At 36.1% G+C, this 15084-nt stretch overlaps 1 protein-coding gene across 1 annotated transcript in view; it reads right to left on the bottom strand.

The window, feature by feature from the left end:
- CSF1R (colony stimulating factor 1 receptor) overlaps positions 1-14864 on the bottom strand; it is a gene marked incomplete at its 5' end in the record, with an annotated part of 18896 nt that extends 4032 nt beyond the window's left edge. Inside the window, 9 exons of the mRNA XM_015827935.1 lie at positions 18-140; positions 1842-1957; positions 5587-5669; positions 6255-6423; positions 6922-7032; positions 8069-8173; positions 10728-10854; positions 13315-13415; positions 14671-14864. Of these exons, the coding sequence (XP_015683421.1) occupies positions 18-140; positions 1842-1957; positions 5587-5669; positions 6255-6423; positions 6922-7032; positions 8069-8173; positions 10728-10854; positions 13315-13415; positions 14671-14864 (1129 nt within the window). The remainder of the gene's footprint in view (positions 1-17; positions 141-1841; positions 1958-5586; positions 5670-6254; positions 6424-6921; positions 7033-8068; positions 8174-10727; positions 10855-13314; positions 13416-14670) is intronic.
- Positions 14865-15084: the final 220 nt, after the last annotated feature.

The raw sequence follows: 15084 nt of genomic DNA, 5'->3' as shown, positions 1-15084 counted from the left end.
TCATTCCAGTTACTTACATTGCCTTTGACAACATAATTGCTGTCGTTCACAATATCTCTGGCCAGGCCGAAGTCACAGATCTTGGCCACTAGTCCATCAGCCACTAGCACATTCCGTGCTGCCAAATCTCGATGGATGCACTGGATTCAAGAAAGAGAGAACAAAGGGGAAAGGGACAAATTGATTTTCTTCTTATTTATTTTTACCTTTTTTAAAAAAAATAATAACTCAAGGCAGCATATATACCTAACTCTCATTCCTCCTCTTATTTCCCCCACAAAAACAACCCTGTAAGGTGGGTTGGGCAAAGAGAGAAAGTGATTGGCCCAAGATCACCCAGACAGCTTTCATACCTAAGGCAGGATGGGAACTCACAGGCTCTTTGTTTCAATTTAGTGATCCTACAACTTGATTAGTAGCAAGGCAGATATAGTCCAGTTTGGCCAGTGCAAGGGCAGTCAAAAGTCTTCAGCATGGTACTTTAAATGTTTTTGTGTGGTCTAGGTCACTGGAATTAATGCAATCTAGAATAATGGGGAAGCTATAGGAATCCTGAAAATTTACAGAAGAAAAACAAATGAAAAAAAGTGCCATTTAGACACCTCATACAAAAAAATCAACTTACTGATTGTGCCAATATATCTATAAAAGATGTAATCATTTGTGGATATGTTTGGCTAATACAACTACTTGAATTAACTATTGCAAAGTTATTTTTATGAACTCTTCCATTGTATTTTTCTCTTGAAATGGAGGTGGACATTAAAAGATCAAAATAATACAAATATACTTGGTTGTTCTTTCCTTTCTTATAAATTTTACTTTGCAGCTTTTCCTGTCTCAGTGCATTCATTATTTAAAGGTTGACAGAGCTATTAGGGTACCATACAGGCAATGGTACCTAGCTACACAACACTTGTACAAACTCTGTATAGGAAGAGAGGGAAAGACCTATCATTTTACAGAATCTGTATCTCAGCCACTGGATTTTTTGTTGAATATAATTTTTTGGACAACTTCTACTGTAATAAAGAACCAAAGAGAGTGCTCTTCTCAACATGATTTATAACAGCGGTCCCCAAAAACCGGCCCATGGACCATTACGGGGCCATGCTCTGTTTGCAACTGGGCCATGTGAGGGGCTGGTTGGCGCACTTGCACATGCATGCAGCTCGATTTGCATGAGCAGGGGGGGCAGTGCACACACACACAACTTGACTTGTGTAAGCAGGGGGCCACTCGACTTATATGAGCAGCGGGCCACTCAACTTGTGCTAGCGGCAGGCTGGTTCTCCTCTCTCCCCCCATCGGAAGGAGAAAGGATGGCTGCTGCTAAAGCTAAAGTTTATGTCAGATTGCCCCTTGCTTCCTACAACATTTAAGCAAACACATATTCAAATGGATGCCCAAATTTGTATGTTAAATGGGCAACCATATAATTTTTATCAATCAATCAATCAATCAATCAATCAATCAACCAATCAAAATGCTTCTTTTTATGTTGGTTAGAAAAGAGAGAACACAATGTTCATATTATCCTTAACAGGATTGTATACTCACTCTCACACAGACCCTATTTTTTTCAAAAGCCATACAGAGTTGTGCCTTAAAGATATAATCCAAAAGAATACTTCCAAGTAGTATACTCTCCTAAGAACAAATTCTTAGATTACACATGGATTGTCTCAGGAATCACAGCACTATGAACTGATAGGATTGTATATTATTCTGTGTAATAATAACAAAATTCCTTCCTGGTAGGAAGATAATAACAGGAAAACAAGCTTGGGTCTGAACTCCTTTTAGGATGATGATATACATTGTCAAGAGAGTGTCCTCACATTTTTGGAAGCCAGGAAAGTCATTCCCTGAGCTACTTGGTTGGAGAACTGCAGCAAGTCAAAGAGATCAAGAGAACGTGGGTCTTCTTTTCCTTCAGCTGGTACCAAACTTTTTCCTGGATTGGGAGAAAGTTCACAGAGGTCACTGAAGGTATGCCTTTGATAGATAACGATAGCCACAAAGAGGGCCATGAAGGCAACTTAGCATAAGACGTTAAAATAAGAAAGGTAAAAAAAATATAATTCTCTTGAGAGAATTCACTCATCTCAAATCACCCATGATAACAAAGGCCTACCTACCTAGAGACTAAATATAAGTAACTTCCAAGGAACTAATGGAATTAATTTGTGGTAGGCATTTGCAAGAATGAACTGGAAATTGCTGAGCAGAAGGAGATTTAATAGTTCTGTTCTCTTTGCTCATCCATAATTGCTCTATCTATAAATTGGTTTTGCTTATCTATGGGCTTTACATAAAAAAAAACTGCTTTATGAGGGCTCTTTGGTGCTTTCTGAGTTTGCTAGCATTGATGATGTTACCTAGTTTGGGTAATGAAATGTCTGTAAGAAAATAACCAATCTCAGAGAGTACCAAAGATCCCTCATTTCAAACCAGAGCTTCAAATATTCTCCTTTATTGGAACTGTTTTATGTTTGGAAAGGATTTTTGACCAGAAAATGTATACTGTACAACCAAAGCAGCTTTAATTGTGAAATACACCTTAATGAATGATGATTAAAGAATATCAATGACAAAGGCGCAAGGGGTAAAGATGCAATTCATGGCTATTCCAACAAGCGGGACTGGCCTAGGGCAATTTTTAGAGGGGTTTTAATCATATTTTAATTAGACTAAATTTAAATATTTCTTCTTAATTAATTTTAATTCTGTAATTGTTATTTATGTTTTTTAAATCGATTGTCAGCCGCCCTGAGTCCGCAAGGAGAAGGGCGGGATATAAATTTAATAAATAAATAAATAAATTAAAAAAATAAAATGACTTCCATATGAAAATGCTAAGGTTACACATGCTTCAAAAAGAATTTGGAAAAGGCGCTTTCAATTTTGTGTGAACAGTCTTCATTAAAGCAGCTTGTCATTATTCATTGTTTTCTGCATGAGTCTGGAAAAAAAAGTTGCAGCCCCTTTAAGAAAACATCTCACTAAAGTTAATGCAGCATATAAAATGGCGACAATTTTTTTAGGTATACATGCAGACACCATGAAACAAGCTGATCCTATAAGAAACTTGAGGAACTGAGTAAAGACCGACTGAATAGCGTAATCTATAAATATTACAAAATAAAATAAAAATAAAAAGGAAGTAATAAAATACTCCCCACTCCCTCCCCCAGCATATATAGAAGGATCATGTCCAGTTCTGGCTTTTCTGATAGCACTTTGAGAGCAATGATCTAATGCAGATCCTGTGCACATTGAAATCTATGTCACGTCTGTAATTGAGGAATTTAAGTATAGCTGTACAAAGAACATTGCAACAATGCACGAGCTTTATTCATGGCAATATAACTTTAACATCTATATCTGTTGTATTATTGTTGTACAACGTATGCACATATTATTATGTGTCCATTACTGGGAATATTTAGCAATTGCAATTATAGGTAGTAGCTATGTATTAAACTTCCCAGTCATCCCAGAGATGAAATGTTCCCTTTTTCCTGGATCACACTGAGTTGGCTGGCCTGAAAAATTTCCAGAAGTAAATCATTCAGAATAGGAGGCTACTTTTAGTGTTCCAAACAGAGAACAGCCAAACTGGCATGGTTTGGAAGACAAATGTAATGCTTTAAGAGTTCTCCAGATGGCACATATTTATCCAGTGCTTGCCATTCCACTAATAAGGGTCCTTGGCCAAAACCCACAATGAATGGGCCACCAGCAGGAGCCGTTCTATAAAAACCTTATGCTGTGAGGGAACATTGCTTATAAGGCAAAAGGAAAAAGGAAGGGGAAGGAGAATTTAAATACACAGACCTATGGTGTATTTACAGTTTAGATAGGTGCTAATTTATAAAATATTTGCAGGAAGGAGCAATGAGGCAGAATGAGTAAGTAAAACTTAGTTCAATTGATACATAATTAAAGAACAAAAAAGGTTGTAAAATAATATATTGTGTAAGGGAAGAACTAGGAAGAAAAAAAGGGAATGGAGAGTTGGATAGACAAACTGAAGGATCTTCTTTAAAAAGATCCCTTGTAAGGGAGACATCACCACACAGCAACTGAACTATTCAGATACAGTGTCTGGATAATAATGAAGTGGTGAGTGCCAGAACAGCAAATAAATGCATTTCTGGCTGTCCAACTTCCATAGTTTTGTTACTAATCCAAAAAAGTGGCAGCTGGGGACATAATTATCATCCCTGCATCGAATTTGCCTTTCTCCAAAGGCAAACACAAGCAAGCCCCATAGTATTATATATATATATATATTTTAAAAAGACATTGCTGCTCTTTTCAGTCTGCAGAGTTCACAATTGATTCACCTAAGACCAAATTCTGCAGAAGAATTTGAATTAGGGACAGGATTTGAATTAGAGAAATCTGTCCTGTCTCAAATGATTCAGCTGAGTTTGGATTTGTCTGAAATGGTATAGGGTTTCCTGCTTGAGCAAGGGGTTAGACTAAAAGACGTCCAAGGTCCCTTCCAACTCTGTTATTCTGTTATTCTGGTCAAATCAGAGTAGAGTCCTAGTATATTAGATCTTGTGCAGAGTGTGGTATTAAGTGAACTAAATTACTAAATTTGTAATAAAATTAGTGTTTAACTTAATTTCTTATTTCCAGATTTTAAAAATACATTGTGCTGAATTTCATACATTTAAATATGGGGAGTTTTCTCTTGACAAGCTCATGAAATATCTTTATGTTTTACAAAGAGTTATTCGGAAATCAGAATATTTTTTTTGAGTTCAGCTAATAAATCTTAGGAGAAGGGCCTAATGCTGGGAAAGATTGAGGGCAATAGAAGAAGGGGATGACGGAGAATGAGGTGGCTGGATGGAGTCACTGAAGCAGTAGGCGTGAACTTAAATGGACTCCAGAAGATGGTAGAGGACAGGAAGACCTGGAGGAACGTTGTCCATGGGGTCGCGATGGGTCAGACACGACTTCGCAATTAACAACAACAAAATAAACCTTGAGATGGCTAAGAGGGTCTCTAGTCACCGAGACAGGCATGATATTTAATCTATTTAATCTAGTAGATTCACATTTTTTTCCTGAATTATATCTAATCTTTTGTTGTTCTATGCTGAATAAAATAATACATAAAATTTTTGGAACTGAAGATGAGGAGACAAACTGGCAGGAAGTGTGTTAGAAGTAGCCAGAAGACCCTAGAAAGATCAGAGTAGGCTGGATGAAAGATTGATAGCATCAGCAGGAAGATATTGGGAAGATTGGGAGACAGTGGGATCATTGGCAGCAGTAGTGAGAAGACATTGGTATAATTGGGAGTGTGGGGTTTACATCTGAACTTCTGGTTGGCTGATTAGATCCTGGCCAGAAACAACTTTCAGCCAGTTAAGCCTACCTTACATAACCATTATGAAGATAAGTAGGCCAGGTTGCACTGAGTTCTCCAAAGAGAGAAATGCATAGTAATAAACAAACAGCAATTTAGCTAAAATATTAATAATGTTGCTAAATTTCTAGAACAGACATATTCCTTTTCGTTATGTCTTTCCATTTCTCTTGGCAGTGATCTTTGAGCATTACCTTGTGCTGGCATAGGCACTGATGTGGTGACCGATTTCATTTCCAAGTAACTGTCAACACTTTGGCATCCAAATCCACTATCGCTGAATGAAAGAGATCAACAGAGGAAAAAAACCATTAATAGTTTTTATCAGTTTTAAGAGCAGATTTATCCCGCCAAATAGTCAATAAATTTTGGTTTAATTCTAGAAAGTCTACTGAGGAAGTGAATAAACCAGTTTCACACACAGGGACAAGCAAGAGTTTCTCCCTCATCCCTGGAGTAAGTAAAGGACTATTTCTGAATTGTACATAGTCAAGTTTAGGCTAGAATTTCCATGTGTTTCTTGACTTAAAATGTTGGGGAACGGTGTAGGAGATTTTTGTCAGTTATGGTTGGAATGATCTCCAGCATCAAAAAGGGAGATTTGGGTTTTACACGTGGGCCTAGAACTACAGAATACCCTCATATCTGTCTTAAAATAGAAATTGGAGTCTCTACTGGGGATTGCAACAGAATAATTTCTTGCTATTTTAATTAATTAAATGTATATGCCATCCATCTCATTCTCCAGAGTGACTTTTTGCACACTTAAATATGCTGTCACTCAATGTCAGCTGTATTAACAAACTGTTAACACAGTTTTACACTCCATATAAGTGGAGGTCACTGATGACTAACTTATTACCTTCTTTGGACATACTTTTTTCCAAGGTAGATGTTTTTGTAATCGGCCATCATGCTATCAAGAGTGGATTCCAAGTTTAGACCCTCGATTATGAGATGCTCAGCTTTTTCTCTCAGGAAATTCAGCAAGTCCCCAAATGGACAGAACTCAGTAATTACAAGGACAGGGCCTAGAAAACAAAAAAGAAACATTACTTGAAAGGTCAATCATATTTCTGCTACACAACAGCATTGATCAGTGAAGTGTGCTGTCCATTGAAAGAATCACATAGTTAGAATGACTTATGGGTCATCTACTTCTATCCTTTATTTAGAATAGGATCCACCAAACTAGTATTTCTCAACCTTAGCAACTTCAAAATGTGAAGGTGGAATTATTTTTTAATCTCTCTTATTCATTCAACTGAGACAGCTCTGAAGGAGAATATAAAAATAAAGGATCTCTCAAGCTGAGTTCAATTTCTGGTATGCTATATGTTTTAAGTTCCTGAATTAAATCATTTAATTCAGCATTTATAGTTTGATGGGAATCTGATATTTTCAAACAAATATTTATTGAAGTAGTGACTGACATCTTTACTTGGAAACCTATGATTCAACCAATGATAGAAAGGAAAGGAAACAATATTTCTGCAAACCAGAAAGGAAATGAAGAGAAGAATAATTACCTCCATGAGTACATGCTCCTAGAAGATTGACAATATTCTCATGGTGACCCAAATGGCTCATGATTTTCAGCTCAGACATAAGAGCTTCTTGCTCATCTGTATGCGCAGTTGCTGAAATCCAACATGAGAACAATTAATTTGAACTCAAATATGGGAGCAGGATATAGGAAATAGACGCGACACCTGAAATGAAAGCACCAGATGATGGAAAGGCTCCAGGTTAGAATCATTCAGTTGCAATGATTAGCTAGTGTAGAAGCCCACTTCTGCAACAGTAATGGTTGGGAAAGAGTGACTGTGGGAATCCACATACATTACAACAGGGATACATACTTCCCAAATATTCTTCTGTGGCTTTCTCTCTGAGTCATTGAAGTGGGTGGATCAAACAATGGATGAAAAATGAGATTCCCACGGTGGAGGAATGGATTGTGAAAGCGTCAGAACTTGCAGAAGTGGCAAGAATGATCTGTTTGCTCAGAGAACAAACAACAAAAATGGTTTTTTTTGAAAGACTGAAAACCTTATATATTTGCTGAAAGAGGAAAAACGAATTGATGATGTATGGATTTGAAGATTAAAAAAGATGTGGACCAAAAGGGGGTAGTGGTGTTGTAAAATATTTAAGGCAATAAGAGTGTAATAATCTGTTGCAAAGAAGGTCAAAGTCACTTATAAATTTCTTAGGAAAAAGGAAACTTTGGTTAACATTCATATGTTAAAAGACAAATCAAAATAAAAAAGAAAAGTGCATGAAAAAAGAAAAAGGAAACTTTAGTATCGATGACCTCCAAGGTCCCTTCCAACTTTATTATTATTATTATTATTATTATTATTATTATTATTATTATTATTATTATTATTATTATTATTATTATTATTATTATTATTGTTGTTGTTGTTGTTGTTGTTGTTATATTTAGTAAATATACATTAAAAATGCAATAAGTAAGGCTGAAGAGAAAACATATAGAAAAAAGAAAAAATCTTAGTAAATATAAATAAAGAATTGAACTGGGTAGTGCCATAGATAGAAATAAAAAAAAATTCTTAGTAAATATGAAAAAATTAAAATTGGTAGGGCCAAAGAGAAAAGAGAAAAAAAAGCCTATCTGGTTCCTAGGAGCTGGTCTGATCTGCTACTTACATTTCAGCATTTTCACTGCCACTTTCAAGACAGAATCCTCCTTTCCCAGCCCAAAAGCTGTAGCTTCAATCACCTTCCCAAAAGCTCCAGCTCCAAGGACTTTTCCTGTGAAGAAAATACTGTCTTTTTAATTTTTATTAAAATTAATTTTAAAAATATGCAATCATATGCAGTAGTTTTAATGATGCATATTTAAGAACAGGAAAAGTAAAGAAAAACATACACAAAGAAAACAGAAAAAATTAAAAAAGGGGGTGGACAAGCACAAAGTAGATAAACAAGAAATTTACAGGCATCATAGAATTATTTAAAAAAAACAGGTGAAGATTTAATTCTATATAATTTATGGAAAAGTACCATGTACAATAATAACATTTAATAGACAAATAGATTGGAAAGGAACTTTTGTTGAGCTTTACAAGATTTCTACCAAATATGGAAAAAGGATTTGATCAGGTTTTTATAAAAAACTTTTTTCAGGAAATGAATGGTCCATTTTAGCAATCAGTACAGGAGCATTAAAACAAGTTAAACATACCAGTTTTCTCTAACTAGAATATTCCACGTGAATTTAATATTATTCTTCAATTGAATTTGCCACTGTTGCCTATTAGTTATTGTACCAAATTCTGCACTATTTGATTATACAGTCTTTAACTTGTTTGGTGTCTGGGTTATATTTCACCAACAATTTCTATATAAGGCCCAGCAAATACTCTGTATTATAAGATCTTCAAATTTAGTCAAATTTAACCTTTATTAGTTTTATTAGTAATTTCCCATGTATTTAATTATTTTAGTATTGGGACTAAATCCTGTTACTTGATACAAATACTGCATTTTTCCATGTCAACTTTTGCCCTTATTGATCAAATAATCTGATATTGAAATATATTGCTATATGTATTCTGTCATCAATTTTAACACATAACATTTGGCTGAGCAATATAAAGTACAACATCAATAGTGTATTATTTCAGTTTCTGAGTTTCCAATTTAATTCCAGTTTTTTCTTCTTGGCATACCTTCGTTGCCAGAGACTTTAATGCCAATCAAAATAAGGAAGGAGAAAGGAGGCAGCCTTTTCCTGTCTCTTTCCTCATATAAGTAGATTTCTGTCATAAATATTCATGACCTTGGCTTCTTGTGTTTTTAAAAATACCCCGTATCCATGTAAAAGAAGTTGGAGCCACAATTCATCTTCTGCAGACTTGTAAGCATGAAAAAACATTTCAAATGATTTCAAATTTCAACATTTATTATAGCTCTGAGGTCAGAGACAATTTCAAATGAACAAAAATACTTTTAGATAAAAGCAGAGTTATCCATGTTTATAGGGGAAAAAACCACATGTCCAAGAATCAGAATGCTTCCTTCAGCACTTTCAAGAAGTGATTTTAAAAAAAGCCCTTTATCTTGTTGTCATTTAGGGTATTAATTGACGTAGTTGGACTATTACAAATGCACTCTACATGGGGCTACCCTTGAAGAGTATTGGAAAGCCACAACTGTTGTAGAATGCAGTGGCACAGGCAATTCTTAGGGCGCCTAAGTTGGCCCATGTTATACTGCTGTTCCATGAGCTGCACTGACTGCTGGTTTGCTTCTGGGTGCAATTCAAGGTATTGGTTATCACATTTAAAGCAGTGCATGTTATGGATTCAGGCTATCTGAAGAATTTTCTCACTGAGATTGGCTGGCCCCACTTGTGCCAGCAGAAGGGACATGCTGCAGACTTCAGCAGCCAAGGAATTTCAGCCGGTGGGGTCTAGGAGAAGAGCCTTTTCAGCCATGGCTCCTGACCTTTGGAACATCTTACCCCCCCTATCCCCGAGGTGATATCCTCACACATCCTCCTGACCTTCTACTAAGTCCTTAAGACTTGGCTTTGCCAGTTGGCCTGGGGCCCCAACAAGGGGGTATTACTCTGGAGGTGGCTATTAGATTAGAAGACACCACCTCTCTCGTGTTCTTTGTATTCTCTTTTCCTCCCCATCTTTTAATGATAAATTATTATTGTTATTTATTGTCTTATCCCTTTGAACGTTTAGTGGTTTTGATGCTTGTAAACCTCACACAGTGGCTTCTAGATGAAATGGGCAGAACACAAATTTAATAAATAAATAATAAATGGGGAAACACAACAGAATAAACAGGATTTTAATTCTCTCTACGTGTGGGTGAGAGTATATGCTTGAAAGCATGATCTTGAAAAGATTTTTAGCAGAGTCTCTTAATAGTGAGTAAGTCAATATGGCCAAGGTGAGATTTTCAAAAGCCAGTTCTATTTTTCCATTATGGCTAGCTTTGGTTATACAATCTGAACATTTTTTTAAAAAACCCAAAAACATTCCAATGGTATGTGTGTGTGTATGTATGTACAGTATGTATGCATGCATGTATGTATGTATGTATGTATGTATGTATGTATGTATGTATGTATATTTACTTTTGGATTTACTTTTGGATTCAAGAGTTAATTTTTATTTGGCATCATTTTTCTGCTTCTATAAAACCTCAACATTTTCAACAAGAATAATGCTATAAACCTATTCAACAATTAGATATTTTCATACTGTTGTATAATTTCAGTATCTAATCTGCTAATAGGGTGAAATGAACTTTTGGTTAGAGATAAAAATTTAGAGGTGGTCCTCACCAAATTGCAGATTGTTTCTAGGAAATTCCCATTTCTCATTGTAAGGAAGCTGGGTGGGGTCAATAAAGATGTAATTGTTTCCTTCACAGGCTTCAATAATCTTCCAGTGGACTTGATATTTTGGTTTCTGAGAAGAGAAATTATTTAGGAAGCATATGTTGTTTCACAGTATTTTGATATTGTGCTTATACAACCTGATCGTATTATGGTAATCTAATAAAATGACAGATTGTTGCATTAAAAGGTGAATAAAGAATTAATAGAGCATTTCCTTATTAAAAAAGGAGAAGTAGTAAGTTAAGACATAGGACAAGAACTGAGAAAGAAAGATGCCCATAAAAGGAAAAAGGGAGGAAAAGAAAAACAAGAGATAATAATTATATTGAAAAAAAGACATAGGTGAGTTTTGTGAAAACTAAGTTATTATTCTGTAAATTATTTGTTTACCAAACTCATCAGCTGGCTGTCTTACCGCAGAATAACTCTGGGCAGCTTACAAAACTAGGACATAGTGCTGTACTTTAAACAAACACAACATATATTCACAATGCCTATGGAGATTCTCAGTCATCCAGGTCATAGTTATCCCAAAGATGCTTTTTTACGAGGCAAATGGACTTTCTTGTTTTTCTTTGAAGATGTTTCGCTTCTCATCCAAGAAGCTTCTTCAGCTCTGACTGGATGCTGGGGAATGGAAAGATTTATACTCCTGCAGACAGTTGTTCATTTGCATTCTTTTAGCGAGTAGTTAAAGCTGCCTGGAGGCTTATCTGTGTCTCCAGGGACAAAAAAGACTTAGCAGGAGCTCCTCCGTAATAGACAAAGAAGAAAACAATAAACAAAGCAATGTAGTCATTCCATATGTTGCAGGAATATCGGAAAAGTTCAGGAGGATCTTCAACCAACAAACATATGTACACACTTCAAAGCTAAGAATACACTAAGGCAGAAGCTGGTCCACCCTAAAGATAAAACACCCAGACACAAACTGAGGAACGTGGTATATGCAGTACAATGCAGTGAGCCGTGTGCAGATCTGTACATTGGGGAAATGAAACAACAACTTTATAAACGTATGGCACAACATAGGAGAACAAACCGATCAGGACAAGAGTCAGCAGTCCATCTGCATTTAAAAGACAAAGGCCATTCTTTCAAAGACAGCAAAGTCCACATTTTGGACAGGGAGGACTGCTGGTTTGAAAGAGGGGGTCAAAGAGACCATCTATGTCAAAATTGAACAGCCCTCTCTCAACAGAGGGGGAGAGATCCGACATCATCTATCTCCAGTCTACAACACAGTCCTTTCAGCAGTTCCAAGAAGGCTCCATGCCCATTTGCACTACTCAGGTGACTATGAAGACACAGGTAAGCCTCCAGGCAGCTTTAACTACTCGCTAAAAGAATGCAAATGAACAACTGTCTGTAGGAGTATAAATCTTTCCATTCCCCAGCATCCAGTCAGAGCTGAAGAAGCCTCTTGGATGAGAAGCGAAACAACTTCAAAGAAAAACAAGAAAGTCCATTTGCCTTGTGAAAAAGCATCTTTGGGATAACTATGACCTGGATGATGATTCACAATATCTGTTCAACAATGTAATATCACTTCATAGATTAAAACAAATAAAATTAAAATTGTTCCTGAAGAATTGGTCCTTATTCCCTGCTCTCTCTACCTAAGATACTGCACTACAGGAAAAGAGGTGAGAGAGAAAATACTATCAGAAGAATCTCTCCCACATTTCATCATTTGTGGGGGTAGCAGTGAGATTTTAGATTCCCAGAATAAATATACAGATACTCCTCACTTAACAACCAGTTGCTTAATGACCGTTTGAAGTTACGACAGCCTCCAAAAGGGTGTTTTATGATTTGTAAAGCACTTCCAGCAGCCTAAAATGTCATGCTACCTCCTACAGTCATAGGACCACTTTTTGGGTGCTTGGCAACAAGCTCCCATTTACAACTGTTTGCAGAGTCACATGGTCACATGACTGTGATTTGTGACCTTTTTGTGAATTATGGTGACTCACTTTACGACCATTGGAAAAAATGATCAGAAAATAGAGTTAGGTCACATGTGACCTGCTTAACAAGTGACCTGACTTATGACCAAAATCCCAGGGCCAATTGTGGTTGTTAAGCAAGGACTACATGTGAAAGAAATTAAGCCGGTTTTGGTAAAACCTGTTTTACCGCAAACATGCCATTCTATGCATTTTACTTCTGGTATTGTATTAATAACTGTCTATATTGTAGTCTTAAGGGGGTTGTTTGTTTTAATTGAGTTTCACACAGAATATATTTCTTCCTTTCCCCCTTTTGGGGAGGTGGTGGAAAGAAACGTATTGAGAAATTCTGTTTTTTCTTTTCTTCAGCCTATTGGTATATGTGTGCTTTCTAAGTAACATTATTTCTCTCAATTGCAAGTCCCATGATCACCCAGCTTCCATATTCATTGGGGATGATGGAGATTGTGGTTCAAAACATATCCAAATGACACCAGCCATTTGAGTTTCAGAGCTTCTTTGGTTTCTTGGGCAATTTTTGATTATTTTTCCTTCCATACATAAATATAAAAGCTTACCTGCTTATATTTATAGATTAAGAAGACGATACACAGAAGAAGAAAACCCATCGCCCCTCCAAAGACTGCAATAAGTAGTTTGGGGGTTTCATTTTTATTTCCTGGAAAAACAAAATGCAGAAGGAAGAGAACAATTGCAGGGAGTTCCAACCTCCTTGAGACTAACGGGAGCAGGTTCTGTGGTCGTTTGTCAAACTAAGTTAAATATAATCACAACATGACAATAGCATGCACCACAATTTTTTTCTAGCAGTTTGAAATATTGCTGAGTTTGCAAAGTAAACTCAGCTGTGAGGCAGTTGATTGGTTTCTGCCACAGCGTGTTGTGCTAACCCAGACTATTGTGGTTAATTGAACAAATCATCATTTGCCATGATGTGTGAATCAAAGGACTCTTAAATTTGTAGTACCTGCCCTTCGTGCTTTGTATCTTTATGAATGGTATTGAGTTAATTCATGCTGAAAATTTATCCAGGTATTTTGGACAATAATTCACAGATTGGTGGGGATGATGAGATGTATTCTCCAGCATGATTGGATGGAGAATCCACAAATGGGTTGTCTTAATCTTCCTGCTCCAATAAGACTAAGTCTAAAACTCTCCATCATCATGCTGAGAAAAGGCGTTCAGGTAATACAACGCCCCCTCTCCTTTTTTTATAGTATTTTTATTAGTTTATCAAAATATAAAATGCAAGAAAATGAAAATAAGGGAAAAACAAGGGAGGAAAAGAGAAGAGAGAAAAGTGTATGACAAGGGAGAAAAGAAAAAGAAAATAATTGACTTCCTACTCCTTTTGGTGCAATAAAATAAGGTAGTAAGACGTATTTGCGATGGTGGCAAGATGTATTTTCCAAAACAGTTGAGGAAGGTGGAATTAAATATTCATCCACCACGTAGCTCTTCCCCCAAGTTTTGAAAATACTAGTCCATTATAAAAAGATGAAAAACTAGCCTGGAGAGCAGAAACCAGAGGTGGAAAATGTGCATTTATTGCTAAAAACATCCAATAGTTTTGTTCCTGTAAATTACCCAAAAAACAAAACAATCACAAGAATTGAAATGTTTAAGTTTCAAGTAGAAATCCATCCCTTTTTGGATTCTTTTTTTTCTTTAATTTTTTTTGTACATTTGAATTTTTGAATACATTTACTACTCTTGTTTAATTTTCTCAAACCCCCTCAAATTTTTGCAGTAAATATTCGCTTTAAGTGAATGGAAAAATGGTAAGATTTTTTTTAAAAAAAAAAACAAGATGGAGATGAAATCACATAGTTAGAATTACATTGAGAAATTACTGAAATGCCTCAGGAAAACTAATTTTTTAATCAAATGAATGTTTAGATTTATCTTACCAGTAACCTTATCAACATAAAATGTAAGGGGACGGGAGTCATTTCCAGCACTATTAACTGCGAAACAGCAAATGATCATACTGTCCTCCATCTCCACCTTAAGGACACTCTTCAATGACACTTTTACAAAGGGAATTTTACTCATGATCTCTGGACTGGAATCATTCAAAATCAGAATCCCATATTGACCACATCTGATAGACAAACAAAAATGACAGAGATATTAGTATGACAGGTGGATGAGAATTTTATTTGCTGGAATTTCTAGGGATTGATGTATCAGAGGTTTTTCTTACTGTTGTGCAAATGATGAGAACAGGGGGAAGAGCTAATTTGTCAAAGAGATACTGTCCAGTATAGTGATCCCCAACCTTTTGGGCCCCAAGGACTGGTTTTATTTTTCCATGGACCTGG

This window comes from Protobothrops mucrosquamatus, unplaced genomic scaffold (assembly GCF_001527695.2).
Source record: "Protobothrops mucrosquamatus isolate PMUCROS unplaced genomic scaffold, P.Mucros_1.0 scaffold4077, whole genome shotgun sequence".
NCBI lineage: Eukaryota > Metazoa > Chordata > Lepidosauria > Squamata > Viperidae > Protobothrops > Protobothrops mucrosquamatus.
The sequence above is the reverse complement of the archived record's forward strand: the minus strand, read 5'-3'. Positions and strand labels throughout refer to the sequence as shown.